Source organism: Neodiprion fabricii, chromosome 6 (assembly GCF_021155785.1).
Source record: "Neodiprion fabricii isolate iyNeoFabr1 chromosome 6, iyNeoFabr1.1, whole genome shotgun sequence".
NCBI classification, from domain to species: domain Eukaryota; kingdom Metazoa; phylum Arthropoda; class Insecta; order Hymenoptera; family Diprionidae; genus Neodiprion; species Neodiprion fabricii.
This window is the reverse complement of record NC_060244.1, coordinates 23,580,626-23,594,445: the sequence shown is the minus strand read 5'-3', so window position 1 is coordinate 23,594,445 and position 13,820 is coordinate 23,580,626. Positions and strand designations below refer to the sequence as shown.

Sequence of the window (13,820 nt, the reverse complement as noted above, 5' to 3'; positions counted from 1 at the left end):
AGAGGTAGGGTGAAAACGCGAATGGGGAGATCTCATGGCAGGATGCCATTATTGATTGTAGCAGCACGCTGCGTTTCAAAAGCTGCACCTTCAATGGCAACTGCGATGTATCCGAATGTGTTTATACAATGTACAATCCGTTTTTAAAGCTAATTTTCTCAATTTTCTGGGAAAATCACAACAGAGCGAACAGTAATCTTATTCACATGTGTGAATGTTTTTCGAGACTTACAAAAAAAGGAAGAAATTTGAAGGAAACAAACACTCTAAAATAAGTTACATAGAGGTACGCCAATATCACAAGTTTCTTGATTCAGTGTTTGAAATAACGCTCAAGTCTTCTCAAATCTGGTTAGTCGTAGCAAAGCTAGAATTAAATTAGTCGAGTGCATTGATTTACGGCGAAGACAAATAGTCTAACAGAGAAGTCTTATTAACGTCAAGCGAGACCGAAGGATGAATTGTTGTATTTGGTGACGCCCAGAAGAGCGAATAATGTACAAAAGGCTTTCGAAATTTCTCCAAAGAACATTTACTACTGAGTTGCAATGACCCGATGATAATTAATTCGAATTACTGATGAATTGAATCGATGTTCTCCTGTGTTCTAAGTTATGTGTTGCTATTCGCGTAACTCTGCAGTGATTCAAAATTTCGTTCAAAATTCATCCTTTGGAACTTTGATGCTGCAGCATCTAAGGAAATCGAAATACTTCAATCCTGTTCTCGCACCATAGCCGCGGTGAATTATAAAAATAGTTTCATTATTCCTGGAATCGTTTGGACTGTTTACAATAACGAGATATTCCTTATCTTGATGTGAGAAGACTTTCAACGCAGAGATAGGATCGATAAGCGTTATACTCCCTGAACAATCGTATAAGGTACACAGAAATATATGACCTGTTATGTAAGAGTATGATTGTATAACGGATTGAGAATAACAAAAGGTATTTTATCCGATGGTACTGTTCCGTAAATAACAGTTTTTTTTTTCTTAGACGTTCGTCAGTTCTTATTTGCTTCATGAATAATTGACACATCGTTGTGGCTGAATATAGATAATAAATCTATTCCGAGTTTGTGTATATACAACGTACGTCGTTATTCTAGAGTGCAGATGAAATTTCTCTACGGTAATGCTGTCCGCACACCACGGATACGACACAATTTTCAATGTTCCTGCTCGTATTTCTTTGTATAATTCAAAAACGAAGGCAATAAATTCATTTCCGTTTTCGCACAGAATAACTTATTAAGTATAGATTGTTGTAGAGATATTCATGAGAATTGAAAGCTAATATATTTCCTCCACAACCGAATACCGAAAATTACAGTTACTTAAAAACTGGTTAAATCGTCACGACCTTTAGCAATGTGAGCCATCATGTTTCGGCTCATTGGAGTTTGCGAACTCCGGTGATAAGAATTTTTTGTCAATGTTGCCACTGTAAGTATCAATCCGCCGAGACATCACGTTCTCCATTGAATTTTATAATGACTTTATTTACCAATGATTTGAAAAACGTGACCATGGATTAATCAGATCGGCCAAAAATTATCATAGCCTGTACCGAAGCCTTGACGCATAGGACATGAATTTCATGTTAATCATAAGAAAAATTAAATAAGGTGACGTTGTGTGTAAGAATATAAAATTGTACTGTAATTATGTTTAGTAACTTAAGTAATTATAATAAGTATAAAAATGAGCTCGAGCAATTGAATCATACTTTCATTTCGGTTCACCGGGTTCACCTTAAAATCTCCCGGCCACCTGCCGAGTAAATGCCCGGATAGTAACTGGCTGATCTCTTCATGACCGTCAGCGGCATAGCTGGCAATACAGACATTGCGTGAGTCGGGCAATGGTACGGATTTGGGACGAAACGGCAACGTCGAGCGACATTAAGCATTATTAACAGCAGAAATGAAACGCGAGCGCCGTGCGCAGTTCGTGTTCCCCGATGCGCCGTGAAGATGGCAGCACAAGGCGGAGGAAACGTGCGTATGGCGATTCAATTCGCGTGTCAAATGTTACATCAACATGGCGTTCACGTTATGGACCTTGTTCGAAGCAACGCTGCTGTGTTTAAACGCGGTATGTGTTTTACACGAGGAGCGGTTTCTCGTCAAAAGTAAGTAGTCAATTAGCGGAAAAAAAGACGGCGTCACTCTCAACTTCGTATTAAATAATTCCATTCGACCTGACCCCGGCGTCTCGTATGACGTGTCAATTTCCTTCGCCTCTCTCACGATCGTATCGTGCATCTGTTATTTGCTCACGCCGTGCGTGAATTCATTCGCCGTTGATATTCGATTTTCGAATTAGTAGACGCGTGGCTTGTTTCCTTCGCTCTGAACGCGACGAAAAGCATCTGCAATGATATACGGTCGCATTTGAAGCGACCCAACCTCGAAACGTGCCGTTGTTGACATTGTTGAACGGACGCCATTTTTAATATAAATTATTCCGCATGCGCAGTGGGATGGAGCGCGCAACAAAATATTCAAGGATTCGGTGAGCCCCCAACAATTAGATCCCAATTGTTGAATCTCGTTCGTTCCATCAGAACTGTAGCAAGGTGTAAGTATTATTGTGAAATGTGTACTTATTTGTGCAAATCGATTAGGGATTGAAGCCTGTATTCATACGAGAAATCGATGCTTCTGTTACAGTTCCACTGATATTTTTGAATATTTTAACAATCGTCGTCAAACTCGTGCTGGGATGAAGTTTATACATCGCGAACGAACCTGATACGATCAAACGAGTTTGAGAATCCACCGGACATGTGATGAATGTCCGTTAACGCTGTGCATATTTGAGGCTTACATCAAAGGACATGATTTACACGTGCCGTAAGATCATTGTAATTTTTTAAATAAAATGTAACATTTGTATTTATAATTTCGTCTTGTTATGTATTTTCCTTACTTGTGTTGTTCAACGATGTAAAAGGACGAATGTGGTTGGAGGTAGTATCGGATTGTTATGTCGTAATATCGTATTTTAAAGCATATCAATTTTTTACAAGGGAAAGAAGATTTTCGATTTCAAACCAACAGCAAAGTAGCGGACGGCTGAAAAAAGCCAATTTTGTTGACTCTTAGTAGTGCAAAACGATCATTATTGAAAAATGGTGAAACACGCAATTCTAAATTACCTGCATAAGCAAACAAGTTGAACTACACTAATATATTGAAATGCTTCCAAGCGGTAAATTTTGCTTACAATTTACAACAGCTTCGAGTAAATATCACAAGATTGGGCATATTCAGATTGTACGTTAGAATATTTCAAAGTTTATTAGTCGCCTGTAAAAAACCGTACATGTTTTGCCTGAATTTGGGGGATAATGATACCAAATATAAAATATTTGTACACTGTAACGTGTTCGGCTGATTTCTATCAGGCTGAAGTTTGTAACGTTAATGTAATGATGCATATTTGGAAAAAGTTGTTATTTTACAACGTTAGGATGACTTGAAATTTAGGAAACTGTTAATACAGCATCAATAAACTCAGATTTTGTAAAGTCAACTTCTTCAGGTATTCTAAAGGTACAAAATAGTAAGAATCGTAGTTGAAAGTCTGAATGTTATTATAGGACCCTGTCTTGAATATATCATTTAATCCATCAAGGCACGTTTTGCTCGTTATTCAACTATAGTGTATAGTGCAACATATTTTTATGAACAACCCAGCAGATGCTGATCCGAATACAAAGCCAAGTTATATATACCTTCCACTTACATATACCTACGTTATAATAAAATGAAGAACTCTTACGAAATTTCACGCTTGGTCTTACTTTCAACAATCTTGACCGCGTCTCGATGGGGGGGGGGGGGGGGGAGGAGGGAGGGAGGAAGGGATCGAAACCTCACTTTCGTTCGGCAACGCCGCATGAATTGGCCCAGAAACTGACGTCACTGCTACTATTGTGCCGAGAGTATTTCTACCGTGATAAATCCTGTCGCCTGGCTCTTCGTGATGGCAAACAATGAATGAGTAGACGAATTGAAAAAAATGTTAGTGCAGTATCTGTATCTGCGGTTGGTTTGATTTCATAAAAAATGCGGCATAAAAAGAACTGCTGGACTCGATGTTGCGTGTATACAAGTAATTTGTATCGTGTGAGAGGAAAAGGACTGGGTATATATTATATATATAGGGAACAGTTGGATTTCGTAAAGTAACGAAAGTAAACCGCGCGAACGACGATACGAGGAAAATGTTGAATGCCCAGATTTCAAAACTTGCGGATTCCCGCGCAACTGTTCCGTTGGGTAAATTTTTTTTGTTTTCCAGACAATGAGCCACCGGCTTGCTAATTGGTTTAATAAGAAACTAACCGAAGGCCCGAAGCCCAGTTCTGCCTCCGTGGGATCGAAAACGTGAAGTAATCAACTCGTTACTTGGGCATGATCGAGGCTGCACTCGCCTGCAGTCCGTGCGTTCTCCTTTCAGCAAGCATTTCCATTTTCTTAAGCAAGAAGCTGCACCGATCGGAGATTCAGGGTGTTGCTGCCCTTGCGTAAGACTTTTTAATAATAATAATTGCCTCTCACATCCATGCCTTCCCGACTTCCGTCGTGATTCACGAACAACTTCCCCGCGGAGTTATTCAATGCGTTTAAAAACATGCGTGTGCATCACACGCGTGTACAGAGCCGGAGAATTTCCCCATCACGAATCTATCACGTCACTCTGCCATCATCGGCGTCAAGAAACGGCCGGCCGCGTGTTCGTAACGATTTGAAATTCAAAATTCCGCGCAATTACGACTATTATACGCGAGGAGATTTCTCCGCAAGCGAAGCTGCTTTTGACACTGATCATTCGCCCTCCTTTTGCGGGCAAAACTTTGCATATTTGAACACATACGTAATGCGTATGTATATTTCGGTACGGGCGAGGGGAGATGAGAAATGAGCCTTGACGCGAGGCTGAAATATGGTGTAGGTAGGCAGGCGGACAAATGCGGCGAGTAACACGAGTGGCATGAACGTCGACAGCGCCCGAGGGCTAAAAATGAATCTGCGTGGGGTCTCGAAGGGTAATTACTGATTAACCAAGTATTACTCGTTATTCGAAAGCTGAAAATTCTTTGGCGTACGCGATGATTTCTCACGCTAGAATCCCCGGTTTTATCGGGGAAACTCGCCCCTGATTCAGCATCGCCTCGTATATCATCTCGGCGGAGGTGCCTCGCACTTTCTCACCTAAAAACTGTGCGGGTCCTCTTCCTCACTCGCGATCTGGTCCGAACTCGCTTACCTCTCGACTTCCGAATAAACCTCCACTTCAATTATATCCCAACTTTCGCATCGCATGTCTCACACCGGTAGGCACATATACCTGTTGGTACTTGCATTACGCTTGCGTAAGCGTATGTACGTGTACACGCATTGTCCTTGCGCACCCAATTCCCATGGAAAAGGTGCAGCGAGATATACCAGGAAGAGAGATTGTAATTGATAGGAAGAAGAGAAAGAGCCGGATCTTGATTTCCGGTATCGTGTTTAGGTTCGGGGCGCAGTATCGTCACTTTTTAATTATTGTTGTAACTCGCACGCGGTGTCGCAATAATTATGTCGACCGACGTATGCATGCATGGTTCTGCAATTTTAATTACCGCCGTGGGACTTGAGACGGTTGAAAAACAGTCCCGCGGCAATCGATGATACGCATGTATCGCGATGATATTTGAGATGTTGCGATTTCACGATTTCGGTCGACTTTCGAACTTTTAATGACGGGAAGATTTTTACTCGGTGGGGGGAAGAAGGAGACAACGACTAATGTACCGTTGGAAAGCTCTTTCTCCGTTCCACATCCGTGGGAGTTAAACGTAAGTCCCATACCTCGATACTCCGCATCGGCGATGCTGGCTCGCGAATAGATATGAAAGTTTCCATCGGGCATTCCGGAGAAGATATCGATTCGGCCACGTAGCCGTATATTCGATAAATACACGGTATTACATCTGTGCGCAATGTATTTCAACTTTACGATCAGCAGCGTCTGAACAATTTACAATATTGGTGAATATCGCATGGCTTGGGGCAACGGGATCTCACTCGATCGTACAGTCGCAAGTGAAAGGAGAAAGGCAGTCCTTTCGAAAAATCTGAGCGTAATAAAAATAAGATGAAGATAAATAGAAAGAGAAAAACAAAGAGGAAAGAAGCCTTATCGCGATTGGCGAACTGGTTGTTTCGGGGTGGGAAACGGGGCCGAATGGGAAAGAGACAGCGTTTGTTTAACGGTGGCGACGTATTATTTTTATTTTTTTCTACAAAAAAAGCCTTTATACAGGTATAAAAAATGCGTAATATAATAAAGACGTTACAAATAATGTAAAAAAAATATCGTACTCGCGTGTATTTCTCATACGTACAGTGTTTGTGTTCTCCTTTTTGTCTCAGGAGTGTTCGTGTGTATTTTGCATGTATATGTTTAACCGTCGTTTATTTCTGTGTATCAGGTGTGCACGTTCAGGTACGAGACTCAAATATTTCCGTGTGTCGGTTTGATGTTTTTTTTTTCTCCACATTTGTATCTTCTGGCACTAAAATTAAGTTCCAGTTTCTCGGAATGCCCAAAAGAATCTCGACCCAAACTTCTCCCCGTTTATAGCTAAAACTCTCGTGCTGTATTTACAGCGCGCAATTTGATAGAAAGCGCGAAATCGAGATCAAATTTTTATTCCGATCTCTCTTCTTGGATTTTCGGTGTCCTCGTCAAGAAGATAGGCTGATGTTCGGCCGTTGTGCGATTGTAATTATAAGGCAACAAGTTCGTCTGCGTCGATCAGGTCTCGGTACCGATATACGTATCTAGCTAGCGCGGTTCTTCTTCGGCTAGCTTCGGTCAATCCGCGAATGCTGGCGTCTGATATTATTCCAGGGCTGACGATCCTCCCCCAGCCTCCAAATCCTGCCCTGATGAAGCTACGACTGTTCAGTCTTCGTCAAGGCAGGACATAAAGTGCACAGTTTCGGTAATACTCGTACGCTTCGTTTTGTCGGTAAAACGCCGTTTCGTAATCGTTCTCCCCGGACTCGGTGCGCGGAATTCGTCGACGGTTGCCTCCGGTCTTCTTCTCTATTCTAGTTTTTCATAAATATCGCCTAGAAGGGGGCGCCGTAGCTGCCGCTCGGCCTGCTCGGGGCCCCGTAGCTCGAGCTGGGTCCGCTTGGGTAGCCGCTGAAGCTGGGTCCGTGGGTGATCTGGTTGAACTGGGCGACCTGGATGGCCTGTCTGATTCCCTCGAGATCAACGCCGACGACGCGGGTCTGGTAGCTCGGGACTCCGTATTGCGGGCTGGGGACGCCGTATTGCGGAGACGGGGCGCCGTAGCTCGAGCTGGGCGCGTAGCCGCTGCCTCCGAATCCGCCGCTCTGCTGGGACTGGAGTTCCTCCTTCAGGAGGATCTGCCGGATCTGCTCGAGCAGGGCTCCGTCGACGGAAGCGCCTTCGCTGGTCTGGTATCCGGTACCGACTTGAGTGTATCCGCCGCCGCCACCGCCGCCGCCTCCGTGTGAGTAGCCACCGCCGCCACCGCCTCCGTGGGAGTAGCTACCGCCGCCTCCGATCAGGCTGGGGCCGCTGTAGCTGTATCCCGAGGATACCGGGGGCTCAGCCAGAGCGAGCCCGGCTAGGGCCACAACCATGCACTGTAACAGAGGAAGAAAATGATGAGACGGGTATTTTCGGCTTTGTAGAAGCGGGGGGAACGCGGGGTAGAAGTTACGGGATGACCAGATTCCACGTTTCTCCGAGAGACGTACGGACGCGAGTCCTTGGTCTCTCGGAGAATCGTCTCTGTCTTCTTTTCAATTTGAGGATGACAATGCGAATAAAATTTCTACACAATCTACGCCCCGAATTCAGATCGCCCGAGGGTCTGACAAGGACGATGGATATATAGTTATTCCGATATCCCATAACTACTGCAACCGATTTTCGCAGCATCCAAGGTGCTATCAGTTGCAGTTACAGTCACTGTTTTTCTCGGCTTCGTAAGGGAATGAGTTGTTTCTTCGTTTTTTGTCTTTTTAATTTTATATCGTATCCTTGTCAGACACTCCAAGAATACAACCCGTCACGTTGTCGATACGTGTAACCGAGAGAGCGCGCACTGATCGTGTCAAGTTGAGAACTGAATTGAAAATTTCGTCCGACTCCCGTTTTTCGCACTTCATATACAGAGACTTTCGCTTATTTCGGTTTTGATTATTTATTATTCGTGATTTATTTATTATTTTCTTTCACTTTTCGCAGACCGAGATAACTCGAAGTGTGCAGTGTACGTAGCCGTATTGTACGTATGTATATTATATCCCGACGGTAGGCCCAGGCTGGTGTTTCGTAGGTTTTTTCTCTTTCCTTACCGCGATCAATGGATTCATGTCGGCTTCTGCGATGCCGCCTCTTTCTGTGACTCTGTGGATGAGCCTACGCAACCTTTATACCCCCTTGACGAGCCGCTGGATACGTGGGGGGCCCCTTCCCCCCGAAGAAGCTACGCTGCCCTCTCTAGAGTGAGAGTATTTCTACAAGGAGGTGATCGTCCCTCCTCCGCGCTCGCCTGACTTCCCTTCGGCCTCGCGGGGCCCCGGGGCCCACCGGCTGTCCGCCGATCCCGCGGTTTATACCGTCGCGGCATAGCCGCGGACTTCCTCTCTGACAAACAAATTTTTTCCCTAATTATCTTCTCTCTTCTTTCCATACCGTTGCGCAAATCACTCGGCGTCGCTTCGGATCGTCGCCTAATCGACCCGAATCGGGTCCTGCGACCGGGCCGAGGCTGCGTCCTAGACCTCCACGGGGAACAGCTTCTCCTGCAGGTGCTCGCCGACGGCTCTATCTACTTGTAGCTGCGTTTTTCTATTCGTCCCAGGGTTCGCGCTATCGACGCGTGTTGCGTCATCGACGAGCTGATCGCGTTTTCCCGTCAATTGGGATCAAGATGATTGTCCGTCCGGAGCCTCGAGGCTCTGATCTGGATATCCGGTCAGGATCGTGACGCAGTTACGTTCGACGGATCGGATCGTATTTTTTAGTAAATTTTTACAGTTTTTCAATTCCGTTTTCACCAGTCTAGATCCAGTAGCAGTGTCGGCAGGACACCGCTTAGGAAAGACCTGCGAATCTGTGCCACTGGAAGGATCAAAGGTTACGCGTTACACTTGAATTAATTTAAACGAGTGACGAAACAAGCCGATTTCGACTTACGCCACGTGACACGCTCTGCTCGCGTCTCGAATTGCAGACGAGAGTTTAATATCTGCGGAATAGTAAGAAGACTGTGACGTTGAATTGTTGCTGCCGTGGCATGAATCTATAAAAAAATACGTTGGGCAATATTTGTTGGGTCCGTGATGCCGTTGTGCGTTTGCCGTCTCTCAAAATTTTATTAGATTCTATAACACGCAAGGCGAATGAAAAATAATCATCCGGAATAAAGAGAATTGTTAGTTCATATCCCCGTTAGGATAGCGACGTGATACTGGCTTTATTAGTCACAGTTAATTCTGTTCTTGCAACTCTGGAAGATTCCGGATTCAATTAACCTCTTTAACTTCAATTTTCTTCACTCTAACTTGTTAATTTCATGCAAATAGAACGCGCGAGGTGAATTTCGCTCGCAGGCTTAATTTGGAGACTGCGGTACAAGATGCACTGAATGATAAACCTGACATCAATTTCAGGATTTCCTTAACCCGCTCCCTAATCTCCTGTGGAATTTTCTTTGATCCTCGATTATACACGTGTTTACGAAACGAGTATTTCATTATCAAACACCGAGTTTCATCATAGGAAAGAACGGTACATGGTGGGTACGTAGAATGCGAGTCGCAGGATAGAATTCCATTATGACCGGTCTGATTAATTGCTGCTCGTAGACCTGAAGAATCGGATATTGAGCAAGGTGCATTCCTGGGACCAATTGCCCCCGACTCATTTTCGAGCGGAGAAACGGACGGCGCCAATGATCCGCAACGAGGGGTCGACGGTTTGATTTTGGTAGAAAGGACGAGGTTAATGTCAAAGGTGAGACGGGAGTCGTCGTGAGCTATGTAGTGCGCTTAGGGAAATCAAACTCGTAGTTATTCACTGGAATTTGACCTCGTTTCGCACGACTGGTGGATGCTCTATGGCCACGTCTCTTCGCGGCCGGGCGAAATCTACTTTTCGCGAGGAATGCATAAACAAAAAGAATCGGAAACGAAAAAAAAGAACGATCAAAACCAGAGATAGAAATCCGTTAATAAGTCAAAAGCTCAGGCGACTGCGTGACGCATCCTGATTCAACTTATTTCCATCTATAATTTTTGGAAGAATTCGATTCAAGGATTTCTCGGTTACAGAAATTTTCCGCAGAGAAAAACTTGGGTGAGACTGCTTATCGTTTCAGTTCGGAAATTTGGCGAGCAGCAGGGAAACGAACACTGGAATTACGGGCATCCGTGGGAAAACTTGAAAAGCATTTTATGTAGGAATGGAAAGGTTTAATTGGCCTAATTACCACCGAGATTCCGCGCCTTCGATTCCAAATTGTTTTAGGCTCCTTTTACCAGGGATACACGTTGAACCAACCGTGCATCGCGATGTCGTCACCGGAAGTAGCAGGGTAGAACAGAACTCGTTTCCCCATTGTGCCATTCGTGTCTGGCAGTGTTGTAGTTGATACAAGCGGGAACTCGTTCGCTTTCTTGGTATCAAATTATCATTCTAATAAAAATACACAGGATAGGTGTAGCGATTGAGGTAGGAACAACCATCGGGTAAATAAAAATGAATGAATTCACGAAAGCGTGACTAAATAATCACCAAAATTAATCTGACCCCCGATTTCTGACTTCAAGTTATAGCATCTGATTTGAATTATTCACTAATTTTCGACAGTTCGATTCAATCTCCGTCACACTTTATATATTTATTACTCTATGAAACGGAACGTTGACAAAACAACATTTGTGACTCAACTGTGTTCGGGAGGCAAAATATTTACTCAGTCAAGGCAGTAGCATAACCGTTTGCAAATATAACCAACGATACTCGGTACACAACGAAGTCACTTTTCACAGACACACGAAAGACTTGCCACTAATACCATTGAAGCTGCGCGTGTAGCATATTTCAGTATTCAAGAGTCCGAACTTATTCATATTCATGGATACGTAGATGTCTGTATATGCAAACAGATACACGCACGCATGACAACGCGTTCAAAAATCAGTGGCAAAATTAGTTTCGTAATAAGATTATGATTTTACTGTGAGTACAGACATACCTCCCACGTGCCGATAAGAAATAACAATTTTTTATTTATTTATTTATTTTATTTTTTTGCCAAACCGTACGGTAATTAAAGAGTCATTTGATTTTAATTCCTCAAATTCCTTATAATTTCTCTTTTCAACGCAAGAACGAATCCGCACGTTGATAAGTTCAAAGCTTACCTTATAAATATTTCACCAAAGTTTGCGTTATAACGATATAAAATTTCGTTGATGAGAGAAACTTTTTGTGAGCGTATATCTTAAACGCGGTGTTTACTCAAAGAAATAAGAAAAAAAAAGGAAAGAAAAAAAAAGAGTAAAAAACACTTTATTGCACCGTCGTTTTACTGCTAATGACGAAGCCCGGATCTATTTGCACGCTGAGAAGCCGAGGCGCAACTTGCGACTGAGTTACATGCAATCCACGACGCGTATAATCAGATTATAACACCGCACGCAACACGTAGAATTAATTGCTAACTATCATCATGAACGAATTGTCACGAATTCTTAATTGTCTATAAAAATGAAATTCTAGAGCGATTTCTTTATGCCCAAACTCAAGCATGCGATAACGAACCCAGTTTTCGTTAACCATCGTCCATCATCGTATTAGAACAACGTTAAACGACGTGACATTTAATGTGACTTTTTGTGCTTACCTACTCCGTTTTATTTTCTTTATTTCATATCGCGATGATCTAAGTTCAACCTCGGGGCCGAACATGGTAGCAAGTGGTTCTGCAAAGTGGGCCAAGACGAAGCTCTTGACTTTTTGCTCCTTCATATTTATTTTGAAGAGATGATCGCAGACCTACGGGGATCACGTCAATTTTTATCATTATTTTCTTGTTTCTTACTTCATGAAGGTTATACACGTTGTGTGAAAACGTTGCAGTGTATTTACAATCGCTGGTTGTATCCTATTGTAGCATCACCTGAACGCGTAACTTTCACCGAGTATATTGCTTGATTCCTCCAACGAAACGATTCCAGAACTACGACACGAGCTGCTACATCGTTCGTTTCTCTTCCTATTGTGTTTCATTCGTGCGCGATTACCGTATAGTCCTTGATCCTGACATCATTGATTCTTAATTTTCTAAACTGCATCGACGCAGCCATACTACTCGTATATTGCCGTAACGCAGCCGATCGTTGACGTCACGAATCGTTCGTTTTCCCGGATCGTTAAATCGGGACAACCTCATCACAGCTCGATTAACGAATAGCGTCAGCTTATGTGGGTCAAGAAAAAGCGAAATTCATGAAGGTCCTCCTCGTCGCTGTCGCTAACCGGTGGTGGTCAGTCCGATCACTCCGCAGGTAACTAGCGGAGGTCCGAGACGGCCACATGATCTCCAATCGTCTGCGGCCTGAAGTCGTAACTGGTGAGAAATTGGGTCGCATGGTCTGCCTCTTCTCACCTTTCAACGGAAACGGTATAACAGAGTGTCCATGGCGAATCAGCCTGCAAGTGTAGGCACCTGTTCCATGGAGATGAAGCAGAACCATACCGCGTACCGTGTCGAAGCGTTGGCGAAGTATAAATTTTTGGTGAGAAAGTTATACGTTGCATACTGATATAATGCATTAACGTGGCACTTGACCACGACTCTCAATGGGCTTGATCCGACGATCGTTCGAAACCCAGTTTTCGATGATAAGTATGGATAACATCAGAAGAGTCGATCATTAAAGAGATTGGCTCCGATGTATAATTAGGCTCGAGAGATCACAAGCAATCTTCTTTTTATTCGCCTATAGCAGGATAAAAGGAAAAAAGATGACTCTCTCTCTCTCTCTCTCTGCCGGACTCGTAAAAGATGCACGCAGTCGTCCGAGATCTCAGAGATGTAAACGAATGCAGTTATAATGCAGTATCCTCCGCCTAGGCATGGCGAGTAGACGAGAGTTGTTTGCGAAGAAGTATACTTACGTAACGCCGGTACTGGCCACTCTAATAAAGAACGCACTTTTAGAACGCACTAACAGCGAAGAAGTGCAACGGTACAGTTACCCGTACATATATATAAATATATATATAAATATATATATGCGTTAGGAAAGAAGCTTGCAGTATATCGAGTTTAAACCGAACATGCACTCGAGGTCTTGTTCCACCTGAGACAATTTTGATTACGCTTAACGGGGCATCAACTTTGCGAAGCTATAACGCATACTGTTCTCTCACTTTTTACTTCCTGATCGAAAGTGAGTTACGTGAGATGAGCCAGCACTGTATCCAATCATCTAGTCTAGTCCAGCGTGCTCCTACACCTTAGGTACCGCGCATCTTTCCTGAACAAGAAACGTGGGCTGCATGCTCGGCCCGTAACGGCGAAGAAGTGTTGCCATCAGGAAGAGAAATACTCGAACCGTCATTGTACCATCCTCGATGCGTCGCTTCCGCGTGTTTACCTTATACCTGCAGTAATCACCATATACCTAAAAGAAACCGGTCATCTATCCTTCGGACGGACAATTGCATGGTGTGGTGAATGGATAGTTCTGGTTGCCTT

General features: G+C 43.6%; 2 protein-coding genes across 2 annotated transcripts; one reads left to right on the top strand and one right to left on the bottom strand.

Moving 5' to 3' along the window:
* The first annotated feature begins 1,980 nt into the window (after positions 1–1,980).
* LOC124185062 (immediate early response 3-interacting protein 1) lies at positions 1,981–2,911 on the top strand. The gene is made up of 3 exons (XM_046575413.1): positions 1,981–2,138; positions 2,486–2,587; positions 2,680–2,911. The coding sequence occupies exons 1-3, from the start codon at positions 2,048–2,050 to the stop codon at positions 2,733–2,735; spliced, it is 249 nt and encodes an 82-aa protein (XP_046431369.1). The 5' UTR covers positions 1,981–2,047; the 3' UTR covers positions 2,736–2,911.
* A 3,575-nt stretch (positions 2,912–6,486) lies between these two features.
* Positions 6,487–8,557, bottom strand: LOC124185059 (homeobox protein Hox-D11). The gene is made up of 2 exons (XM_046575408.1): positions 8,404–8,557; positions 6,487–7,686 (listed from the first exon to the last, which is right to left on the bottom strand). The coding sequence occupies exons 1-2, from the start codon at positions 8,419–8,421 to the stop codon at positions 7,141–7,143; spliced, it is 564 nt and encodes a 187-aa protein (XP_046431364.1). The 5' UTR covers positions 8,422–8,557; the 3' UTR covers positions 6,487–7,140.
* Positions 8,558–13,820: the final 5,263 nt, after the last annotated feature.

Coding starts and splice junctions, on each gene's coding strand:
- LOC124185062 (XM_046575413.1), top strand. CDS start 2,048: ATGGCGTTCACGTTATGGACCTTGTTCGAAGCAACGCTGCTGTGTTTA. Junction 2,139..2,485: donor GGAGCGGTTTCTCGTCAAAA/GTAAGTAGTCAA, acceptor CCGCATGCGCAG/TGGGATGGAGCGCGCAACAA. Junction 2,588..2,679: donor CATCAGAACTGTAGCAAGGT/GTAAGTATTATT, acceptor CTTCTGTTACAG/TTCCACTGATATTTTTGAAT.